Here is a 20,351-nt window from a genome sequence, read left to right on the forward strand (position 1 = left end):
CACGTGTGTTCGTTTGTGCCAGAGAGTGCTTGTAGTACAACAGGCATTGTAGAACATGACATTGTATTGTTAACATAATCGACGTGGAGACAATAATGTTAATAAAGCTAATATGAACAGAATTAAGTACGCACTCATTACTCTGACAAACAAGGCAAGGCAGGTCAAAAGAGTTTCTTGTGACGATCATCAGTCGCAACTTTATTGACATTGTTTCATCTGAACTGTTTCACATTTTCTGCATTTATTGACATGCTCCTCTTGTATTCACCATTGTGATGTAATTCCAACTGATGATCATCACAAGAAAATGTTATTGGAAAACTCTTGACCTACATGTACCTCAAGGCCGATTCACAATACAACTTCTTGCGACGCGACATGCGACTTGCGACACATGCGACGAGCTGCGACAGCTACACACGGTTCACAATATTCTTCATGTTTGCGACATCCACATGCACAAGTAGTACTATGCCCGTGCACTGCACGTGCACCCAGGGTCGAAACTCACTGTATTCCATTTGTGTATGTGGCGTGTCGCAAAAAAACTAAAACGACATGAACAAAAACGAATAATTCAATGACAATAATTCTATCAGCGACAGTCCACAACAGTCGAAAAAATTACGACACGAAAACATCAAATTGCAGGGTCCAGATGAAATGGAAATAGTTCTCCCCCTGGCCCCCGCAACACAGCAACGCAAACTCTTGATTGTGTCTCAATTCATATATTATACCAACAAATGACGAGGGCGCAGGAGAAAGAAAAAAAAGACTAGACTGAAAACGACGACGGGAATAGACACCCGGGAAAAGACACGAAGAAAACAACAAAAGAACAAGCAGTAATAAAGCGACAACAAATCGGGACGACCAATCAGGGACTAATACGTACAGAACACATGACCAAGACCAAGACAACCAGACCACGTACGAATCACACATGACTCTCATTCCCAGACCAAACTAGCACTGCGCATGTACAGCATTCACTTGACAGTCACTTTCACACAGACGGAAGCAGATCCTCACACTCTGACACCGCATATTGACACTTTTGCATGCACCACATACCATAAACGTCACATATCACACCATACTCACGCGTACACTTAGATCATATATGACATTAGACACTGAACTCTACGAGACAAGAACAAAAATACAACAACGTGCGTAATTAATAGTCGAACAGAAATCCGCAACACAGAGTCTAAAGGTCAAAGGTCACCATAGTGAGTCCTCAAGCTGACTGAAACTGAAGGAACTAATGTGCAGCCGAAACACAAAATGAACAAACGCACATACACACACATACGCACTCAAGTATACACACACACACACGCACGTACACCCAGTACACGTAGAAATGCTACTATGCATGCACACACACACACACACACACACACACACACACACACACACACACACACACACACACACACACACACACACACACACACACACACACACACACACACACACACACACACACACACACACACACACTCCAAACAATATGCACAGACGGACTGCGTGCCACGAGGAAGCCATAGACCAGCACAAAGCTTTCTTCATCAGGACACAAATTTGTAATTCTCTCACCTCCTCATTCTTCACTATCACTATCTCCTTCAGCGTCGTACTCATCTTCTTCTTAGTCATCCTCCACTTCGTCGAACCAGCGAAACTGCTTATAGTGAACATTCAGATCATCTCTGGCCATGGCACTTAGAGCCTCACGCAGCCGTGGAGACACTAGAGCTCTTTCAGGCATCCACAGCTCCTTCAGAGATGAGCAGCTCTCGACAGCGGCGGCGAACAGCTTTGCTTCATCGTCAGCAGCATCTCGTAAATCGTTCCTCGCCACTCTCAGCAAGGAGAGCTTGGGCAGACTGGGCAGCAAGGACGCAAGCACCGTCAGAGCTCCCGATGAGAGGCAGTCGTCGTCCAGGTACAGGTTCTTTAGGCGTTGGCACTGACTCAGCTCACCACAAACGGTTTCCAGGAAGTCTCCAGTTAGCTCATTGCGCAGGAGATAGAAGGCCTTCAAACTCTCGTGTTGCTGTTGAATGATTCGACGGACAATCGTAGCGGAGTTCTGCTTCATCCCAACCTTGGCCAGCTGGAGCAATCTCAGCCTCAGTGCTCCTAACAATGGTGCTAGCTGGGTTAGACCTTCCATATCCAGTACATAGTCATAGAGACCGACGTGCTGGAGATCTGGGCAGCTGCTGCAGACCTTGGTGATGACATCAAGGTTGACTGCTGGATCGGTGCACTGCTGACCTCCAAGGTCCACTCCCCGCAGTCCCGTACAGCGGTGTGTGTTGCTGTGAACGGTGGCGATAGCATTGCTGCTGAAGATGTTCCAGGATGTGTAGACTTCTCGCAGTGTTGACGTGTTGGATGCGATACACGCTGCGATATGGGCCGTGTGATGATCTGTTAGGTTGTTCAGTCGCAGGTTGATGCACGTAAGATTGCGTAGTAGAGCCATGCCATCAGCCATGCATGCATAGCCCGTATCACCTATACCACAGTTGTACAGGCTGATGCTGGTAATGAACTGGTGGTGGTGAATCATGACTGCGTTGATGGCCTGGCAATCGGAGGGCGTGAGAGGAACGTCCGTGAAATCTACCCCGTACCTCTTGATGATGGCTTGCATGCTGGGGATGTCTTCGATGCTGCTTTGCTTGGCGTTGACGTGCTCGGCGAAGACCCGGAAGGCGTAGAGAATCCGTTGCTTTCGTTGCGCGGCACTGACGTTGTCCTGGGCTGCGGATGGCTGAGCTGCTTCGTCGGATGGAGGAACTGGAGGTAGCTTGGACGTGGGAGTGACGGTGAAGCATCGAATGGCCGATCCTTGTGCCTCGTTGGCCAGGCAGTCGTGCAGAATTTGTGTACTGGCACTCGGGACGCGATCTGTCCAAATGGCTAGCAATGAACGAACGAAATGCTGGCAGGTGACTTTGGTAACGGCTGGGTCAATCTTGCGGCGGACCACTTCCGAAGCAGACAGCAGGTCGATGCTGCCAGCCAGTAATTCCTCTGCAAGATGCTCTGCTTCGTCCAGCGAGAGAAAGGAGGAAACGTGGTCGGCCCATGCCATGATGTGGTCGTGTGTTGTGAAGAGAAAACACGTGACGTTGTGCCCCTCTGCACCTGTCGAATGCTGGTCGATATCCTGTGGCTGAGTAGATGGTGTGGACTGTGCATTGAGGACGGCTTCAATCAACACATTGACGGACTCACTGTCCAGCTGAGTGGCCAGTAAGCGCCAAAACATGTTGAGGCTGCCCATGAATGCTCCAAGGCACTGCACAAGCCAGGCAACGTCAGCTGCACTCGGACTGCGGCTAGCGAAGTAGCGAGATGCTAGAGCTTCCTGAAGTGCCAGGTGGCTGAAACGCCATTGCGAATGGGCCTGTGACAGTGACTTATCACAGGCAATGAGAAGACCAAGTAAACGAGCTGCCGATGATAGTGAAAACATGCTGAAATCAGCCTCCGTGAAGACGACCTTCCGCCGGATGAGCATGTGGAAAGCGAACTTGGCAAGATCAAGGAGGCTTTTCTGGATTTCATCAGGAACATTGCTCAACTTCTCGTATGGTTCAGTCTTCTTCAGGCCTTTCTCCGTCTTTGGTTGGATGACATTGAGTATCATGGAGTTGAAGATCTCGCCTAGCGTATCGGGTATGTTCCGCTCGTTGGAATAGAGCTGGCATATGCTGTTAGCGTAAAGTGGAGTGCGCATGATTGTAGCCAGTTGAGGATTTCTCTTCAGCTTGTCCAGGAGACTGCACGCTTTCTCATCTGAGAGTACCTTGTGGACATACTCCTCTAACTCCTTCTGCTCGAAACCCAAGAGCTCGACGCGCTGGTGGAATACAACCTCTGGGTTGTGGATGAGATTCATTGCCTCCGTGGAATGGCGTGACGTTATGATGAGGCGAACGCCAGGCAAGCGTTTTCCGGCGATGACATCCCGGACGTACGGGCTGCACTCGTCTAGTTTCGTTTCGTCCAAGCCATCGAGGATGATGCAGATTCTCTCTGGGTGGGCTTTCACGTATGCGCAGATCTCAGATTGATCAGTATCCGACGTGATGTCGTGACTCCTCAAGGCCAGAAGCTCAGCAGCACACGTAGCTTGGCGCACGGAAGGCAAGCGGAGTTCAAGGGCGAACACCAAAGCCATCTCTTTCCAAATGCGATCCAGAGCCCAGTCGTAAGGACCTTTTTTGGTAAACAGCAACGTCTTCCCCCCACCAGCGCAAGAGAGGGCAATGGTGCGGAACGTTTCCCTTCCTGAGGCTAGTCTCATGGACTTCTTGGCTTCCAGGATGTTGGCCAGCTTTATTTTGCGCAGCTTCTTTGCAGCTGAAGCAAGGGAGTGTGTGAACTGCTTGATACCAGCACTGCTGCCTATTTTGTCAGCATTCAGCTGCTGCATTCTTGCACTAAGCTCTTCAAGTGGGACAACATGCAAGTTTGCAAAGATCTCATCCATGTTCAAACTTCTCACCTCCTCTCTGCTGCTGTCCTCGACCAGAGTACGGACATTGGTGTAGATTGCAAATAGCGAATCACGCAGGTCTCTGACAGCCTTTGGCAGCTCATCCACCCAGCATGTTGGCTGTTCTGTTGTCTGAGGTCTGCCCTGGTTTGGTGATGGGCAAGATCTCTTCATGGTAGCCCACAGCTGCTTGAGCAGCCGCAGCTACAGTAGACGGTGACTTACTCTAAACTATCAGCAATAGACCTGAGTGTAAGGCAGGTGTACAGATAGTAATTTCTATAACAAGCACCGAACCAGCGCACACACACACGACCGTACAGCTATGGCTGGTGTGCACCATGTCACAAGTATCATACTCTTCTTCAGTCTTCTGCTAGGAGTGACCTGGTGACACTGTTGACTCCCAGTTGATAATATTCAAACTCTGAAAAACACACAGCAGTCTTGCTCTTGCTAGTACTAGTACTACAACAACACTAGTCACTACCCGTGACCATGGTGACCGTACTACTACAGCTGCTGGCCAGTACAGTGTACTAGCCACTATTCTACGGTATGAATGTGTGAGAGTAGTTTGTTTTTCCCTCGCTACTGTTTTACTGCAACACTCTACGGCACTATGTACGTAAGTGCATTGTGCGCACGTGTGTGTGTGTGTGTGTGTGTGTGTGTGTGTGTGTGTGTGTGTGTGTGTGTGTGTGTGTGTGTGTGTGTGTGTGTGTGTGGTGTGTGTGTGTGTGTCCCATCTTCAGAGCTAATGTCTTGGGCCATTGACAGTCTCTGGCGTCACAAAGGCGTCTCTCTTGTCATTTTCAGAATCCACCTGTCATGATTGACCAGCAGACATTAGACAGCTCAAACTCAGACTACACCTTACGCAGTAGTTCTTGTCTATAAGTATAAACAGTAGTCAGTACCATGAACAGCTGTACAGTACTGTCAGTAGCACAACCAGCCGCAGTGCTTCTAACACTGTTAACACATGATGTACATCAGTACCTGCACTCAGTGTCGTCACATGCATTCCAGTGCCAGGCACAGACTCAGTACTCTGTAATAGTAGTAGAGGTAACAACACTCCTACAGTATATCCATGTACAGTGTGTGCGTGCCTGCGTGGTTGCTTGAAAGATAATGATGGACTGTCACGTGACCCGCAGTCTGTTGCCAAGTGTGCTGCCAGTCCTGCAACTACTCATCGCAGAAAGTTGTATTGTGAATCGCCCTTCAGTCTTATTGTTAGGTTAGAACTTGTTGTTTGTCGGCAAGTACCAAAAAATTAAAAAATATCCCAGGGCAGGGTCAACCATCGCCCCTAAAATAAAGAGGGTCCGAACTAAGGTTCCGATGGTCGCAAGACCCGGACTCTGCCAACCGGTTTATGGTTGTACTGTTCGAGTGTGCGTACTCCACCTTTGTAACCAAAGCAAGGCTTCTATAATGCGTATACCAATAGGTATTGTACTACTCCCTGGTTATTGCGAGGTGCCATGAACACTAGTAGAAATCCTAAAGACAGAACTGATTATCAATACAGTGCTAGCGGACAGGTCTTTACTGCCTTAGCTGCCCATGAAGATTCAACTGTATCTGGTTTGAAGGCGTGAATGTCTGTACTTGCATACGTGTAGCCAGTAGAGTAACAACAGTACTACTCAGCACGCACGCGACCGGGCACATGCACACACAGAGCAGTAACTTATACTGACTGAGTGAGGATAGCAGCAAACCTGATACAAAACGGGCAAAAAGTCGCAACAGGAAAAGTCAAAAACGCTGCCCAAACTAAAAAAGTTTGTGAGAACCAGGGAGTCACACCCGAACTTTGATTTGGATACCACTCCTGATGACAACACATGCACAGACACACCAACACCCACCCACACATACACATGCACACACATGCAAGCAAGGACGCACCCACACTCACAAAGTAACAAACAGGTATGCCAGGGTATAATTATAATGTACATATTTCCAATCTATTCTGTTACCCAGAGGGAAAGAAGTAAAGGTAAAAACGAATATGGAAATTTGCTGACCAGACAAGATAATTGTTGCAAAAACGAATGTTTACAAATGTAAATGGTAACAGTAAACTAAACACACACGCACAGATGCAATGTTACACGCAGACCAGCCAGGCTATAATGTACACATTTCCAATTTATTCTGTTACCCAGAGGGGGGAAAGTAGAGGTAAAAATGAATATGGAAATTTCCTGACCAAAGAAGATGATTGTGGCACAAACGCAGGTTTCCAGAGTGCCGATAGTAACAACGAACTAGACGCTTGTAACACCTACTTGCAATCAGAAGCGAGCAGCCAAAAAAATGAAAACAACGATTTTTCATGACATTTCATGAAGAATATGAGAATTTAGATGTGTAGAGCATGCGAGAATTTGAACAAGATGTTTGCGAGGCCGCCAGAAGCCAGTACGTATTGCCAGAAAGGATGCTAGCGCTTGAAAGAGGACGTGTTCAGCATGTCCATGTTCTTTCCTAGAACACCAAGCCAGCATAGTTGTGTTCAGCCTCTGCCTCTTGCTGGTGTCGGATATGTACCAGGGTGTTCTGGAAATGCTTGTTGATTTGGTCAGCCACCTCACCACCTTCCAGTGATGGCAACTTCTCCTTGATCCTCTCAATGACCTGCTTAAGAATAGTGGTTGTTGCCTGCAGCGAACGGACACAGCCAAGAAAGCAGATGCTTACTAGTACATGCAGACCAGGAGGTACAGCCCATAAATGTTTATGTACCGTTCCGACTAGTGAAATTCAACCATGGGCACATTTACCATGCCCTGGGGCAAGCAGCCCTCGATGCCCTGCAGCTCTACAACCTAGCTCAGTTCAAATGTTCACTATGCAACTGGTGACACAGCTCTTGTAGAGTGAGCAATAGTTGGACTTCACTGTCCAGTGCTGTACATGATGAGAACTCTGTAGACCCGAAGCTAGAATGGGATGCTCTAGAAACGAAACGCTCTGTGTAGCTATCATGAGTCATAAAGAGATGTCTGGCAGGTCATCCCAGGACAGGTCTAGCCCTGGCAGTGAAACCTGGTCAGGTACGACAGCAGGCACAGTATTGTCAGTGAGTAGTGCACACATACAACATGCCATTGTCAGTATGATCACACTTCACTCACCTCATCGGCACCCTTCTCGTAGTAAAAGAGATAGCGGTTGAGCACTTCTACGTAGAGCTGCACCTCGGCAGATACGTCCATGCACTGTCCAGCAATACGCAATGACTTCTTGAGGCACTCCATTACACGCTTACCATCATGACACTACAAATACAAATACATGTACACACAACACAGTTCAATGGTGGAGTACTGAATAGAGAGAGAAAGAGAAAGAAAGAGAGAGAGAGAGAGAGAGAGAGAGAGAGAGAGAGAGAGAGAGAGGAGAGACAGAGAGAGAGAGAGAGGAGAGACAGAGAGAGAGAGACAGAGAGACAGAGAGTCTACTCATTGTCAAGCCTGTAGTTCACTTACCTCTTCCTCTGCCTCTCGTGTACGACTTGACCAGAAGAGATGTGAAGAGACGGACACAGCACGACACTGGTCAGGCTTCTTCATCAGCTTGCTACTGGCCAGAACAAGCTGTGTGCGCAGTGTATCATGGTTCTCATCACTAAAGCAGCGCATGCGTTCAAACGTGCCAACAAGCAGGGTGATAGCGGACAACTGCGCTCTAGACTCACTGATCTCATCTTCATACAGTGAGAAGGCCTACAGCATGCAGAGGATATGAGCAAGCACAAAACAACAATATTCGACAAATAATTGAACAAGAAGAGATTGGTTATTCAAAATAGCTTTATAGGTAGACTGGCCGATACACACAAGTGAACCACTCCATGTACTCGAATGTGCTGTGTAAACTGTAAAGTTTCTACCTTGTACAATAGCACCTCGATCAAACTGGGGGTCTTACATGCGTACTTCACGAGTAGGTGTCATCTGACTTTGTCGGCTCCAGTCAGTCAAGTGTTTCAGTTTGAATAGAATATTTACGTGCAACTCCCCATTGAGCTGTCTACAACACTAACTGCTGCCGCAGCCTACCTGACTGAAGAACTCGTATGCAACCGTCTCGCTCTGATCAAAGTTGATCTGATTCGCCGTCAGTGAACCCTGGATAAAGAGGCGAAGGGCCAGCTCGGACATATCTGCCTTGGCCAGTGCTGTAATCGTTTGATGCGCAAACTGGAAGATCTTTCCACACTTCTTACTCCATTTCTCATCCTGCAAGAACACCCATACGCGCAGACAGCCAGCACCCACACACACAAAGCAGCAGCAGCAGCACACCAGGTCAATATTACTTAACTAAGGAAGACACACGACATCACAGCGAAAAGCAACAATGAGCCCAGTGCCAAAAGACATGGTGATGGAGACAGGATAGAGAAGAGCAGCAAGACTCACCTCTTCGCGGATCTTGTAGTAGCAGAGAGATAGACGATAGGCAGCAAAGACGAGGGCAGGTAGAGTGAAGCGGATGCGATTCTCACCACCATTACCAAAATGTTTCCTTGCCGTTGTCAGGATCTGCATTATTATCACGGAGCAAAGACATGTTGACGGCAATGCATATTATAGTGTATGTCCTATTGCTAGGGCAGCACAAAGCACAACCAGTAATGTGATCAGGGTTGGTAGAGCGATATCATAGTGACCATACACAACAATACAAAGTCTTCTTGATGGCAACGATTGTGAGCAGGGTAGTTTCAGGAGATCACGTGCAGGTGTCTATACATAATGTGTGTGCGTGCGTGTGCGTGTGTGTGTGTGAGTGCGTGCGCGTGTGTGTAAGTAAATTATAAGCGTGTGTGCGCGCACATGCCTACTTCTTGCTTGTGTGCAGTACAAGTGGTGCTGTAGCAGTACATGTATATAATTAGTTACTCACCAGGTACTGATCGTCAGCCCCATCAGCTTGGAAAAGATTCACAATACGACCCATCAAGCCTTGTTCCTCAACAAAATCTTCTGGATCATCCTGGGGAAATAAAGGAGTACAATATTTTAGTTTTCCAATGAACACATGGACAGTCGTAGTGAGGGCATATTTTACAACAATAACACCACTTTGCACACAACCAAAGGAAAATAGAACAGGCAGATACAATAGGCAATAACACATGCTTACTGGCTCTTCAGGCTGATCAGCCTGGTCCACAACTAGTGGTGCAACCATCTGCAGCAGGCAGTCAACTTGCGTCTGCGTCTTCAGCTGCGTTGCATGGTCGATCAGACTATTGATGACATACACGGAGATGTCCTTCCGTGCATCGTATGCAAAGTACTCAAAGAGTGGTGCAAAGTGCTGCAGCTTGAGAACGGTGATGACATCCTTGTAGTTATCAACTGGAATCTTCAGCAAGCGCAATAGTTCACGAGACACTGCACCGTCAACCCTACAGAAGAGCAAACGTCCAATGCACACATTCAACACATATTCTCGGTTTCCGCGAGACCCAGTCAGACGGGGTTCTCCGCATCCGTAGGAACGCCACCGCCCTCAATGATCACACATTCCATACGAACACGTGGAAATAGAATATATGACAAGCCAGGAGAGAACACAGTAGAATGGTGTGTCCCACAATAGTGTTGCCGTACACACACACACACACGCACACACACACAAACACACACACCTGCACGCTACGAAACACCAGGTATAATGCATCGAACATACTTTTCTTGCTTGAGGCGAGATGAGAAGATGCCAATTGTTGACTTCAAAACCTTGTCAACATAGTCGATTCTCTCACGATAGCACTTCAGTGCCAAGTTGATGAGTGATACTTGTAGTGCAATAACATCCTCAGATGCCAGATCATCACGAACCTGAACAAGCAAAACAATGATGCATAAACCAGGGCGAAACATTAACGGAATATATTCTACACAATACACAATGACATAACAACAACACAATATACAGGGCAAATCAGTACAACACATAATTGTATGCACATTCATAACGTCCCAATTCCATGCAGTTCGGAACTTTGTTATAATAAAATGCCCAATACAAAGCATGACATATCACAATAGCCAACGCAGCCAGCCAGCCAGCACACACATGCGCCCGCACGCACGGAGATGTTCCATACCTGGATAATGGACGCAACCTGATCAGAGAAGATATCGAACAGTGGCACGTCATCCGGAATGCCGCTAGTCTCGTCTCGGTTTGCAAACGATGCCAATCGATCGATGAGTGCAATGATAATGTTCTTGACATTGACACTCTTATGCAGGTCACCAACTGTCTTCAAGAAAGTGCTCAGTGTGGCCAAGTGAAACTCATCCGGAAAGACCTGCACGTAGATATCAACAGCAGTCAGTCACACAATGACACTATCAGACATAACTGTTATGTACTACATGTACATGTACACTGCCTGTATCTGGTACACCAGTACAGCATGTACACTGCCTGTACCCGGAATACCAGTACAGCATGTACACTGCCTGTATCTGGTACACCAGTACAGCACACAGAACGGTGTCTAGTAATGACACGAACAAGCAACACAAAGAAGGCACTGATCTGGGGCAGTATTCGTATTCATACTCGCAATCTGCCATATGCCAGTGAAATGAGGCATGCGCAAAACAATCAGAGGTCTAGGGTAGTGTCCATGAAGCATACCGGTAATCCCCATCAGATACAAAACTCTCAACTGCTACAGCTGACCTACAGTAACAGATCAGTCAGTGATGTGCTGTGCTGTGTTACCTGAATGACGCATTCCATCAGATACTCCTGGGCAATAGCATCACGGCAGCTCACAACCTGCTCCAGGATACTCTTCAGCACAACCTAGAGGATGACCAGTACAAAAACACATAACAGCAACAACACAAAGGGAATTCTTACACATACAGAGAAGAGCAAAGAAAACTGGTATGACTATGTGACTCTGGAGTTTAACGCACAAAGCAATCACCAGACCTGCCATGTATCCACCGTGTGACTACAGTGCTGAGTGCTGTACTCATGTGGGAACGTGTGCCAAACATAACAGTAACTAGTATTACATACTAGCAACATCTCAACAGCAGAGACTACTGTAGCCCTACAGACACAGTGTGTGCTATGACATGTCGACAATGAGCAGGCACCTGCACTAACCTGCACTAACCTGCAGTAACCAGGCCGAGAGAAACACTATGGAGCGCATGTACAGTACTACAAAAGAGCAATACGCTTTCACGATGACAGCGTGAACAAGGTGAGGACCCGCTGTACGGGAAACAGTGCATGTTATCAGGCAAGGCTTGCATATACTAAGGGACCAATACGTAGTTGCACAATGTAGAATGTACCTTGGAGTATAGGTTGACATCGATGCTGTCCAGCTGGCTGAGGCGGACAAGATTGGTACCAACAAGAATACGCAGCTCCTGTCTCTCACGTTCTCTCTTGTCGCGCTCCCGTGAGTGGCCCTGGTGCTGCATACGCACCCACAGTTTGTTCATCTCGCTGAAGTTAAGCAGGATGAAATCTAGTGAATCTCGTACGTCACCGTCCTCTGGCCTGTGCACCAAAAACAAAGCAAATGAAAGCCGCTTTACAACCTACCAGCATCTACGGTGATGTGAACTAACACATGCATGCAGCAGTGCAGTACAGTGCTACACGCTACGCGTGTAGAAGAAACTGTGGTCGAAAGTATAGCAGCTATTAAATGGTCAACAAGAGCCTCAAAACCTCTCCTTTCATATGCCCATGCAGGGAATAAGACAGGAAATAGTAACTCACAGTTAGTAGTTAGTCTCATGTGTAAAAAGAAGGTGAGATAGAGAGCGGGGAACATTGCCAGTGCAGCGCCATCGCACCCACCCCTGTCCAGCGCCATCACACTCACCCCTGACCAGCGCTGACAGCAATGTCAGGCAGCATGTTCCTGGCAACTCACCGCTGTCAAACGTTAACAACAATTTCAAGCAGCATGTTCCTGGTGACTCACCTCTGCCCAGCGCTGACAGCAATGTCAGGCAGCATGTTCCTGGCAACTCACCGCTGTCAAACGTTAACAACAATTTCAAGCAGCATGTTCCTGGTGACTCACCTCTGCCCAGCGCTGACAGCAATGTCAGGCAGCATGTTCCTGGTGCACTGCAGGAGATAGCTGCGCAAGAACAGGCCGCGCTGTGGATGCTGTACGCCACGGCACATCTCCACCAAGTCCTTCAAGATGTCTTTGCGAGGAGCCTCATTTGCCCGAATATACACCGCACCAACAGTGATCAGCAGGTACCTGCAAGACAACAAGAACAACACAGTGACAACATAATACACAACACAATACACAACATAATACACAACACAGTGACAAACACTCCAAACATAATACCGCCAAATCGTACTTCTAAGAGCATTCAGTAGCATAACAGGTAAAAGGTAAATGATGTACTTCCTGTAGCTTCATCTTCATTCCAATCCCCAGCTATATTAAAGTGTTACTGTGCCGGTTGTGTGAAATAGTTCAGTTAGAGCGATGGGTACATGACTAGTCTGGAAACAAAGGTAACCTCAATACTTACATACATAATAACTAAATTAATATTTAAAGACAGCACCAAGTGACTAAAAACATGACATCAAACATATGCACGCGCGCTCACAAACACAAGCAAACACACACACACAATACACAAACAACTTACAATCTTGGCACAATGTTACCAGCATACTGCACAAGCTCATAGAGATCAGATATTCTGCGGCCCTTGTTGAATTCCTCGACTAGGAAGAGTTCTAAATGCCGAAGTTCATCGCATACACTCATATCTAAGATGCAACTATGTCAAGGAACATGACTGTGTTCTTCACCCTTGACTCATCGCCTAATGTATTTATTTATATTGTATACTGGTACTATTCTGTGTTCAACCTGCGCCTCACCAATCTGTCCATAATTTAATTAAGTTATTATGCGTGTTTCAGGAATGGGCTTAAACTGTCCAGCTCCATAATAACAGCACACGAGCTCTTCAGTTTTGGAAGATACCCATTCTTTATGCCATGTCATGTCATGTTAGCTGGCATCACTATCAGGCAACAAAGATGCAATATACAACATCCAGTAAGTACGGTAATCATAATTGACATGTTGATCATTGCACTATGACAATATGTATGTGTGTCAAACATATTGTCCCTGGGAGATATTTTCAGGCAGGGTTTGAAAACTTCAACCGCCTTTCAACCCCGGGCCTATTACCGGGCGGCGATTATTTTGGTGCAGGGCTTGTTTCAGGAAATGCTTTATATATTTGAACGTCAAACGTCTTCCACTATCAGTGTTACCAAGATCTGGCTCGTGCATGCAGAACTGTACGACGGGCACATGAGGAGCACGAGTGGCGACAGGCACTAGTAGTGAATGCAGTGGGGCACTATGACCAAATATTCACAAGATGCTAAGACTTGACATGTGCACTTGGTCATTCAACATTAGTTTTCACAAATTAATTTAATTTTAATAATTACAGTACACCCAAACTAATGTACACATACATGTACATCTCACCAGAAAATCTACACACTCCCTCCTAATTCAACTGTAATCATTTTAGATATCGACTGTCAACTATGGTTCGTGAGGAGGATACAGAGCTCGTAATAAGTTTTAGGGGACAACATAGACGTTCGAAGCTCTCCAAGCATTGTTGAAGCGTTCTTCAGGGCGTCCATCAGTTTTGCCTTGTCCTACACATGAAACACACAGAGACCCTGCGTTAACATGGATCTCAGGCTTCTTCAAACAATCGAAGGACCACGTACTAAACATCTTTTCATCTGAAACGACTGCGCTTTCACAATCTGCAGTGCTTCTTCCAACAGCTTTTCCTGCTCCTCCTGCGGAGACAGGTTTTGCGTGGCCGACGGCTAATCAGAGCAACAGCAAATAGAACATATAGTGAGCTGGATAATGTCTTGGCCTAGGCAACTGGAGCAATGGCCTCCATACCATGACTTCGTCGTCTGCCTCAGCAATTTACTGCAACAACATCTGCACTCGCGGACACCAAAACAGTTTCACAGCCAATTTTTCACCTCCCTTGATTTTGAAGTGAACAGCAGCAGCGTGCACAGTGCCAGTGATGCATACACTGGTACATGTATCCGGGGATACCCATCCATGTTCAACAGAGTTTGACCGGTACCGTACCCGCTACCGCGCACGGGTACGTACAGCTCTTTTGCGCGAAAGCCGCGGCCCTAGCGCCCTGCAGTGTAGCTGTGCATATCGGCCGAATCCGCGTGTACGCGCGCATGTCGGCAGTCATCGCGCAGCCGCGCGGTCTCACCCGCACCTTGCGCTAAACATTCCCGCGGCCGCGAGGCGCGGCACAGATCTGACGAACTCGGTATTAAATTTTTACGACTCCCTGAACTGACAAGTGAGAAATCATGTGACTTGAGTCTTCAGTGACCATGGTGACGTTTCAGTTTCCAGGCGGTAGAGGCCTATCGAGGGGCTCTCCTGTGACTTCACTGTACAGTGTGCAGACTTTACTCACAGTGAGTCAATGTTATGTCTTCGAGTTCGAGGCTGGACAAGGACTCCATATTCCATAATATTATCATAAACAATGCAGAGTGTCCAAGAAAGCAATGAGCCGTAACCATGGCGCTGGTGTAATGGCATGCATGCAGAACTATCTATGCGCGACAGATCATCCAGTGACTGCTACCATCACTGGTGTCTCAACCATTGTCTGGCCATACACCAGCAGTATTGAAGTGATCACGTTACCAGAGACGATGCCGCAGCCAGCCCTGCGGTACCGGTGGTCACACCAATACCAGTTGATGTGGTAGGGAAGGTGCTGCATAGGATGGCCCGTTCTTATTCTCTACTCAGCAGAGGGTAGGTCAGATTCACATCACACGCTACAGGTAGAGTTAGGGTCAGGGAGTGATTACCGCCGGTACTCGAACCGGCTATTCACTGTTCTCTGTGTGAGTGAGTGCTCTGGTCGGTCAGCAGAGAAGCAGAGAGGAACATACCGCACAGGAAAGCCGAGATACATTGTACGTGCAACGTACTAGTATTCACAATTTATGTAGGGTATCTGCTAATACGGATTATGCTTCAGGTACTAGGTCTTGAAAGGAGGAATAAGAGAGCAACTGATGCTTGTGGCAAAATAAAAATTGAAAACGGTGACGCCCGCATCTACCGAAAAAAAGGGTTAAAATCTCAAACTCAGTACCAATGTAAGGCATATACATGATTGTACAGTCATGTGAAGACATCAGTAGTCAGGCGCGTAGCACCGCCGATGGCGGTGGTCCGGCCAGGGGGGGGGGGGGGGGGTCCAGGGGGATCTCCCCCCTGTTTTTTTTTAAAATTAGGGTGCAAAATCCTGCATTCTGGGCACTTTTGGCATTGTTTAACTATGGTGGTCGTGGTCGGGCGAAAAAGTGGTCCGGCCAAAGCCGGACCGGCCGGAGCGGCTGCTACGCCCCTGGTAGTTCAATACCGTATGCCAGGTTCCTGCAATTTCTTCATAGTGTGTGATGTACAGAAAGGAGGCAGGGTACACGGTTGCTTGGTATTGGACCTACTACTACAGCTGGTGTATTGGTAGGGCAATCACTGGAAGCAGTTTTTGATTGGCTCGGTAGAATTGTGGCCTTTCATACTTTGGGTATCGAAACGTTGGATACATATGCCCTCCACAGTACCAAACACATGTTGGTGGCCAAAAAGTTGGTCCGGCAATAACCTGACCAACCGGACCGGTTCCAGCAGGCCTGTTTGGTACGGCAATCACTGGAAGTCGCATAGCTGTGATCATGGACCTGCTAAGCTCCATACTTAACGTAGCCCTTCGATTCACATCAAAAGTGCCTAACACTAGGACATAGTGTTTTCTCTGGCACAACGAACCGCAACTTGCGGTCCTGAGCCACTGCTAAGCATACTGAGTACCTCTGAACACAAAGTGGCTGGAGTAGGATGAGTGCATTCTAACTGTCAGAGCAGTCGCGGTACAATTGATTGCGCAACAAAGTGGCTGGAGAGTTGTGGAGCAACAGCGGCACAGCTGCTTGCTCCACCGTCATAAACACTCACACATCCTCCTCACTTTTATCACTCTCGTCTGACTCGTCACTTCCAAATGTCTCAACCTTGCCAAGGCCTGCAGCTGAGCGCCCTCTCAGTGCCAACATAGCAGCCATTTGGGCCATTGACGAAGGTGTCGACGACGTCGCAAACAAGTGTGTTGGAGATAATGAACTGGCTTCGGTAGTAGCTGAGCAGTGATCATCTACATGCTGGTCAACCCTGGTGGATTCCACTTGCTTGTTTGCAGCAAGCGCCGAGCTAGGTACATTGTCCCCAGGCTGATTACTGCATAGTGGTGCCAGAGCATCAGCAGACTGTGTGTTTGTGCTACTGTCGTTAGTGCTGCTGCTGGTGGTGGTGCTGCTGATGGTGGTGGTGATATCATCTCTCCTGTGGATGTAACTATCATCTGGACCAGGCATGCACTGACCACTAGACTCTGCTCTTGGAACAGACTCAGGTTGGATGCATTCAGATAGATCAGGTGCTCCAGCAGTTGAATCGGATACAGTGCCATTGGTGCTGCTCTCGGTGACCTTTGACGACACGGCAGCAGCACTAGCAGTGGCCTCAGACGTAGTGGAAGCAGTCGATGCATCAGCACTTGCACTGGTGGATGTAGCGGCGGCGGCAGACTTGCGCAGTACAGCATTCGCTTGCCTGGATGCAAGCACAGCTTTGAGCTCTCTCACCATGCGCAGGGGTTCCTCAGCTTCCCGCTGTCGGCGCTCCTGAGCACATCAGAACACAACACAACAGAGTAGAGAACGAAAACAGAAATGCTACTGTACATGTAAATGCAGCTAATTCACTACATGATCAACGAGCAATGGAAGGGACTAGGGATACCAAGAGATCTTTAACAACAACGACAACAACAACAGCAGCAGCAGCAGCAATGGCAACAACAGCATGACTACACTGTAGTACATTCCAAGGCATCCTTACTACACTGCTATAGGAGTGGAGATGGAAGGGCAACTCACAAACCAGCAGATCAACAATAGCACGACCCAACCCATGCTCTCACTATCTCTGCACGCCTCTCAGAGGGTGTTAGCTTTCTCGTTTCATTCTCGGATTCGTCACTACTATCCACCGTGGCTTCATACACCTGCAGTCAAAAAGAACATGACGCACATATACACTGTCATGGACATAGAAATCCGGTCGAATGATGCGTACAGAACGTTGCATACAGTGCACATGTTGATCGTATGCGTACTCACGGCTGCATGGCCAACGCCCTGGGGCCGCTTGACCTCCGACCGGATTTCCATGTCCACACAGTACTTCCATACACATGTACATACGTACACAGCATGACGTACAGATGTACATCCGTACACAGCAATACAGTGAAGAAAGGCATTGATACTGAACTATGGATCCCGTGAAGGACGTAGCATCAATGACATTGAATGTACAGTCAGACCGCGCTTATCCGGTCCTCTTTTATTCGGATCCCTCGCCATCCGGAAGAAAATCGCTGGTTACCGATTTACAGCACACGCCATGCATACATACAGTATGTGTGTTCGATTATCCTGTTCCCTCGCCTATCCGGATATTTTTGTGCAAAACGGATGTAAGCGGTTATGCGAGGTCTGACTGTATTCCACTTTGGATTTGCGGGGAAACTGAGTGAGGATTGCACCGAAGGGTGTTTCGGATTTGCGGGGAAACTGAGTGAGGATTGCACCGAAGGGTGTCTCAGGGCCTTTGCTCAACTGTGACCAGCTGCAGCAGGATAGCTGGTCGCTGTCCATAGCAAGTGTCCAGGGCAAGCAACCTGGAACTCGTCACTGCCGTTAACAGCTGGCCGTCGAAATCCCTTGCATGCTTGGATGTGGCGGTTCATACACCGTCAGCAGCCCGGCAGCATTCCTGATTTTCTGACATCCTACTCTGAGTTGGTCATCAGAATGCAATGAAAACCTTGAAGCTGGGCTTTCTGAATACATGAAGCGTACGCTAGCCAGAAGACAAGTGGGGACATTTTTGATTGTAGGCTGTACAACTATTTGTGCTAGTGTTTGCAAGCGTAAAAAGGTTCTCGTTGAATCAAAAACAAGCACAGTTTACTCAATCCACCCAGCTTAAAATAAAGCAGAGACCACATTATAAACAGAACTTGCACTCACCCTTTCCTCGTCATCTGATTCTCCAACAGCGGGCTTATCATCTCGACTAGCAGGGTCTGGGGAGACAAGAGAAACACAAAACAACAACACCCAAGCACACGCAGCACAATGGTGTCAGTTGAACACGTTCCAATGCTGCATCAGAACGCACAGAGGCAGCATGAATACATGATTTTATCATGCCACAATCTAAAAAGATCGTGGGAAAATTGTGCGCCGGGACAATAAAGATAGCTTAAGAATGTACCTGCATTAAAATAACACGAGGAAGGAAGATAAGAGAATGGGAATATGCCGATTTCAGTAAAAGAGAAAAGCAATGCTACAGGCTCACCTGCTTCCAATGTCATAGCTTCATCTTGCCAATCTAAGACTGCACAACAAACATATTTGAGACACACATGCATCTTTAATATCCTTCAGCTTACGATTGAAAACAATCAGCAGGGATATGAACTGATCAGCATAACAATCGGGCCTCAAGAAGTCCAACAACAACAGCAGCAGCAACAACTTATTGGCAACCAAATGACTCTTTCAAATAGACACAAAACACACTGAAGCGCACTGGTACAAACAAGAACACAAGCAATCGGGCCTACTCCCTCCCCCCCCCCCCTCCCACACACAGTGACACACGCATGCACACATACACGCACGCACACACACACACAGACACAGACACACACACACACACACACACGCACACGGACACGCACATATACCCACACACATACGAATATGCCTACAACGAACATACACACATACATATACACATTGAGTGGTTGACATTATTATACATGTGCATACCTTCTCCAGTTGTGTCTGGGGCTCTATCAACCCTACGCAGTGCAGTGAGACTGGCTGATACATCCGTAATATACGATTGTGATGAGGAAACTGACACTTCCACCAGATCAACACAAGCTATAGGAACACATATGCATGCACAAGCACGGCCAAGACGACGGCGCCAACACCCACAGCAGCAGCACCAGCAGCAGCACCAGCAGCAGCACCAGCAGCAGCACCAGCAGCAGCACCAGCAGCGGCTGTTTCCGATTAGATGAATAAAGAACTCTCTCTCTCTCTCTCTCTCTCTCTCTCTCTCTCTCTCACCCTTTCTCTCTCCCCCCCCCCTCTCTCTCTCCCCTCTCTCTCTCTCCCCCCCCCCCCCTCTCTCTCCCTACCTCCCTCCCTCCCAGTCGATGCACCAGATTTGAAAAATCACTTTGGAACACGAGTTCTATTTTTCAGATGCACCTTTTTGTGCACTTTTCTCAAGGCATTCTCAACATATGATCGTTTGCATGTAAATACACTGCTTGCCAGTCTCACGCTTTCTCTGAGTTAGTCGTCGCACTCGAGGATTCAGTAGTCGCCTTTCACCTTTTTCTGTTATGAGTTCTTCAAGAACGGCGAAATTCTGTAGTTTGGTGTCGGTTTGTCTCCTTTTCTTTTTTCGTTGAAATTTCGTCGCCTGACCTATTTTCGTGCCACCGCATTTCGTTGCTTCTATGCTGGACATATCGAAAGAGTAAGTCTTTGT

The 20,351-nt window shown here is 47.6% G+C and overlaps 2 protein-coding genes across 4 annotated transcripts in view; both read right to left on the minus strand.

The window, feature by feature from the left end:
* Positions 1-6,481: 6,481 nt before the first annotated feature.
* On the minus strand, positions 6,482-14,691 carry LOC135814503 (vacuolar protein sorting-associated protein 35-like). Of its 2 annotated transcripts, XM_065327626.1 has the most exons (16): positions 14,550-14,691; positions 14,363-14,467; positions 14,191-14,287; positions 13,243-13,366; positions 12,645-12,833; positions 11,899-12,109; positions 11,309-11,392; positions 10,680-10,886; positions 10,259-10,410; positions 9,707-9,974; positions 9,467-9,556; positions 8,980-9,102; positions 8,617-8,796; positions 8,044-8,280; positions 7,690-7,833; positions 6,482-7,213 (listed from the first exon to the last, which is right to left on the minus strand). In XM_065327626.1, exons 1-16 carry the CDS (start codon positions 14,550-14,552, stop codon positions 7,040-7,042), a joined length of 2,388 nt encoding a protein of 795 aa, XP_065183698.1. In that variant the 5' UTR covers positions 14,553-14,691; the 3' UTR covers positions 6,482-7,039. The 2 variants fall into 2 exon arrangements, with proteins under 2 accessions (XP_065183698.1, XP_065183699.1); XM_065327627.1 differs by lacking the exons at positions 12,645-12,833; positions 13,243-13,366; positions 14,191-14,287; positions 14,363-14,467; positions 14,550-14,691 and adding an exon at positions 12,543-12,582.
* A 1,055-nt stretch (positions 14,692-15,746) lies between these two features.
* LOC135814504 (serine-rich adhesin for platelets-like) overlaps positions 15,747-20,351 on the minus strand; it is a 34,931-nt gene continuing 30,326 nt past the window's right edge. For both annotated transcript variants that reach the window (XM_065327630.1, XM_065327629.1), the window contains 5 exons: positions 19,613-19,729; positions 19,137-19,175; positions 18,803-18,858; positions 17,689-17,772; positions 15,747-17,389 (listed from right to left, as the gene is read on the minus strand). In XM_065327630.1, coding sequence (XP_065183702.1) covers positions 16,661-17,389; positions 17,689-17,772; positions 18,803-18,858; positions 19,137-19,175; positions 19,613-19,729 — 1,025 coding nt within the window. In that variant the 3' untranslated portion in view covers positions 15,747-16,660. The remainder of the gene's footprint in view (positions 17,390-17,688; positions 17,773-18,802; positions 18,859-19,136; positions 19,176-19,612; positions 19,730-20,351) is intronic.

Source organism: Sycon ciliatum, chromosome 4 (assembly GCF_964019385.1).
Source record: "Sycon ciliatum chromosome 4, ocSycCili1.1, whole genome shotgun sequence".
Taxonomy (NCBI): Eukaryota; Metazoa; Porifera; class Calcarea; order Leucosolenida; family Sycettidae; genus Sycon; species Sycon ciliatum.

What these genes read in the sequence shown, in the direction of transcription:
- LOC135814503 (XM_065327626.1), bottom strand. An exon ending in GCTGTCAGCGCTGGGCAGAG is followed by an intron (nt 12,110 to 12,644) that starts GTGAGTCACCAG and finishes TTTGGTGCACAG; the next exon opens with GCCAGAGGACGGTGACGTAC. An exon ending in CATACGAGTTCTTCAGTCAG is followed by an intron (nt 8,281 to 8,616) that starts GTAGGCTGCGGC and finishes TGCATGCTGTAG; the next exon opens with GCCTTCTCACTGTATGAAGA.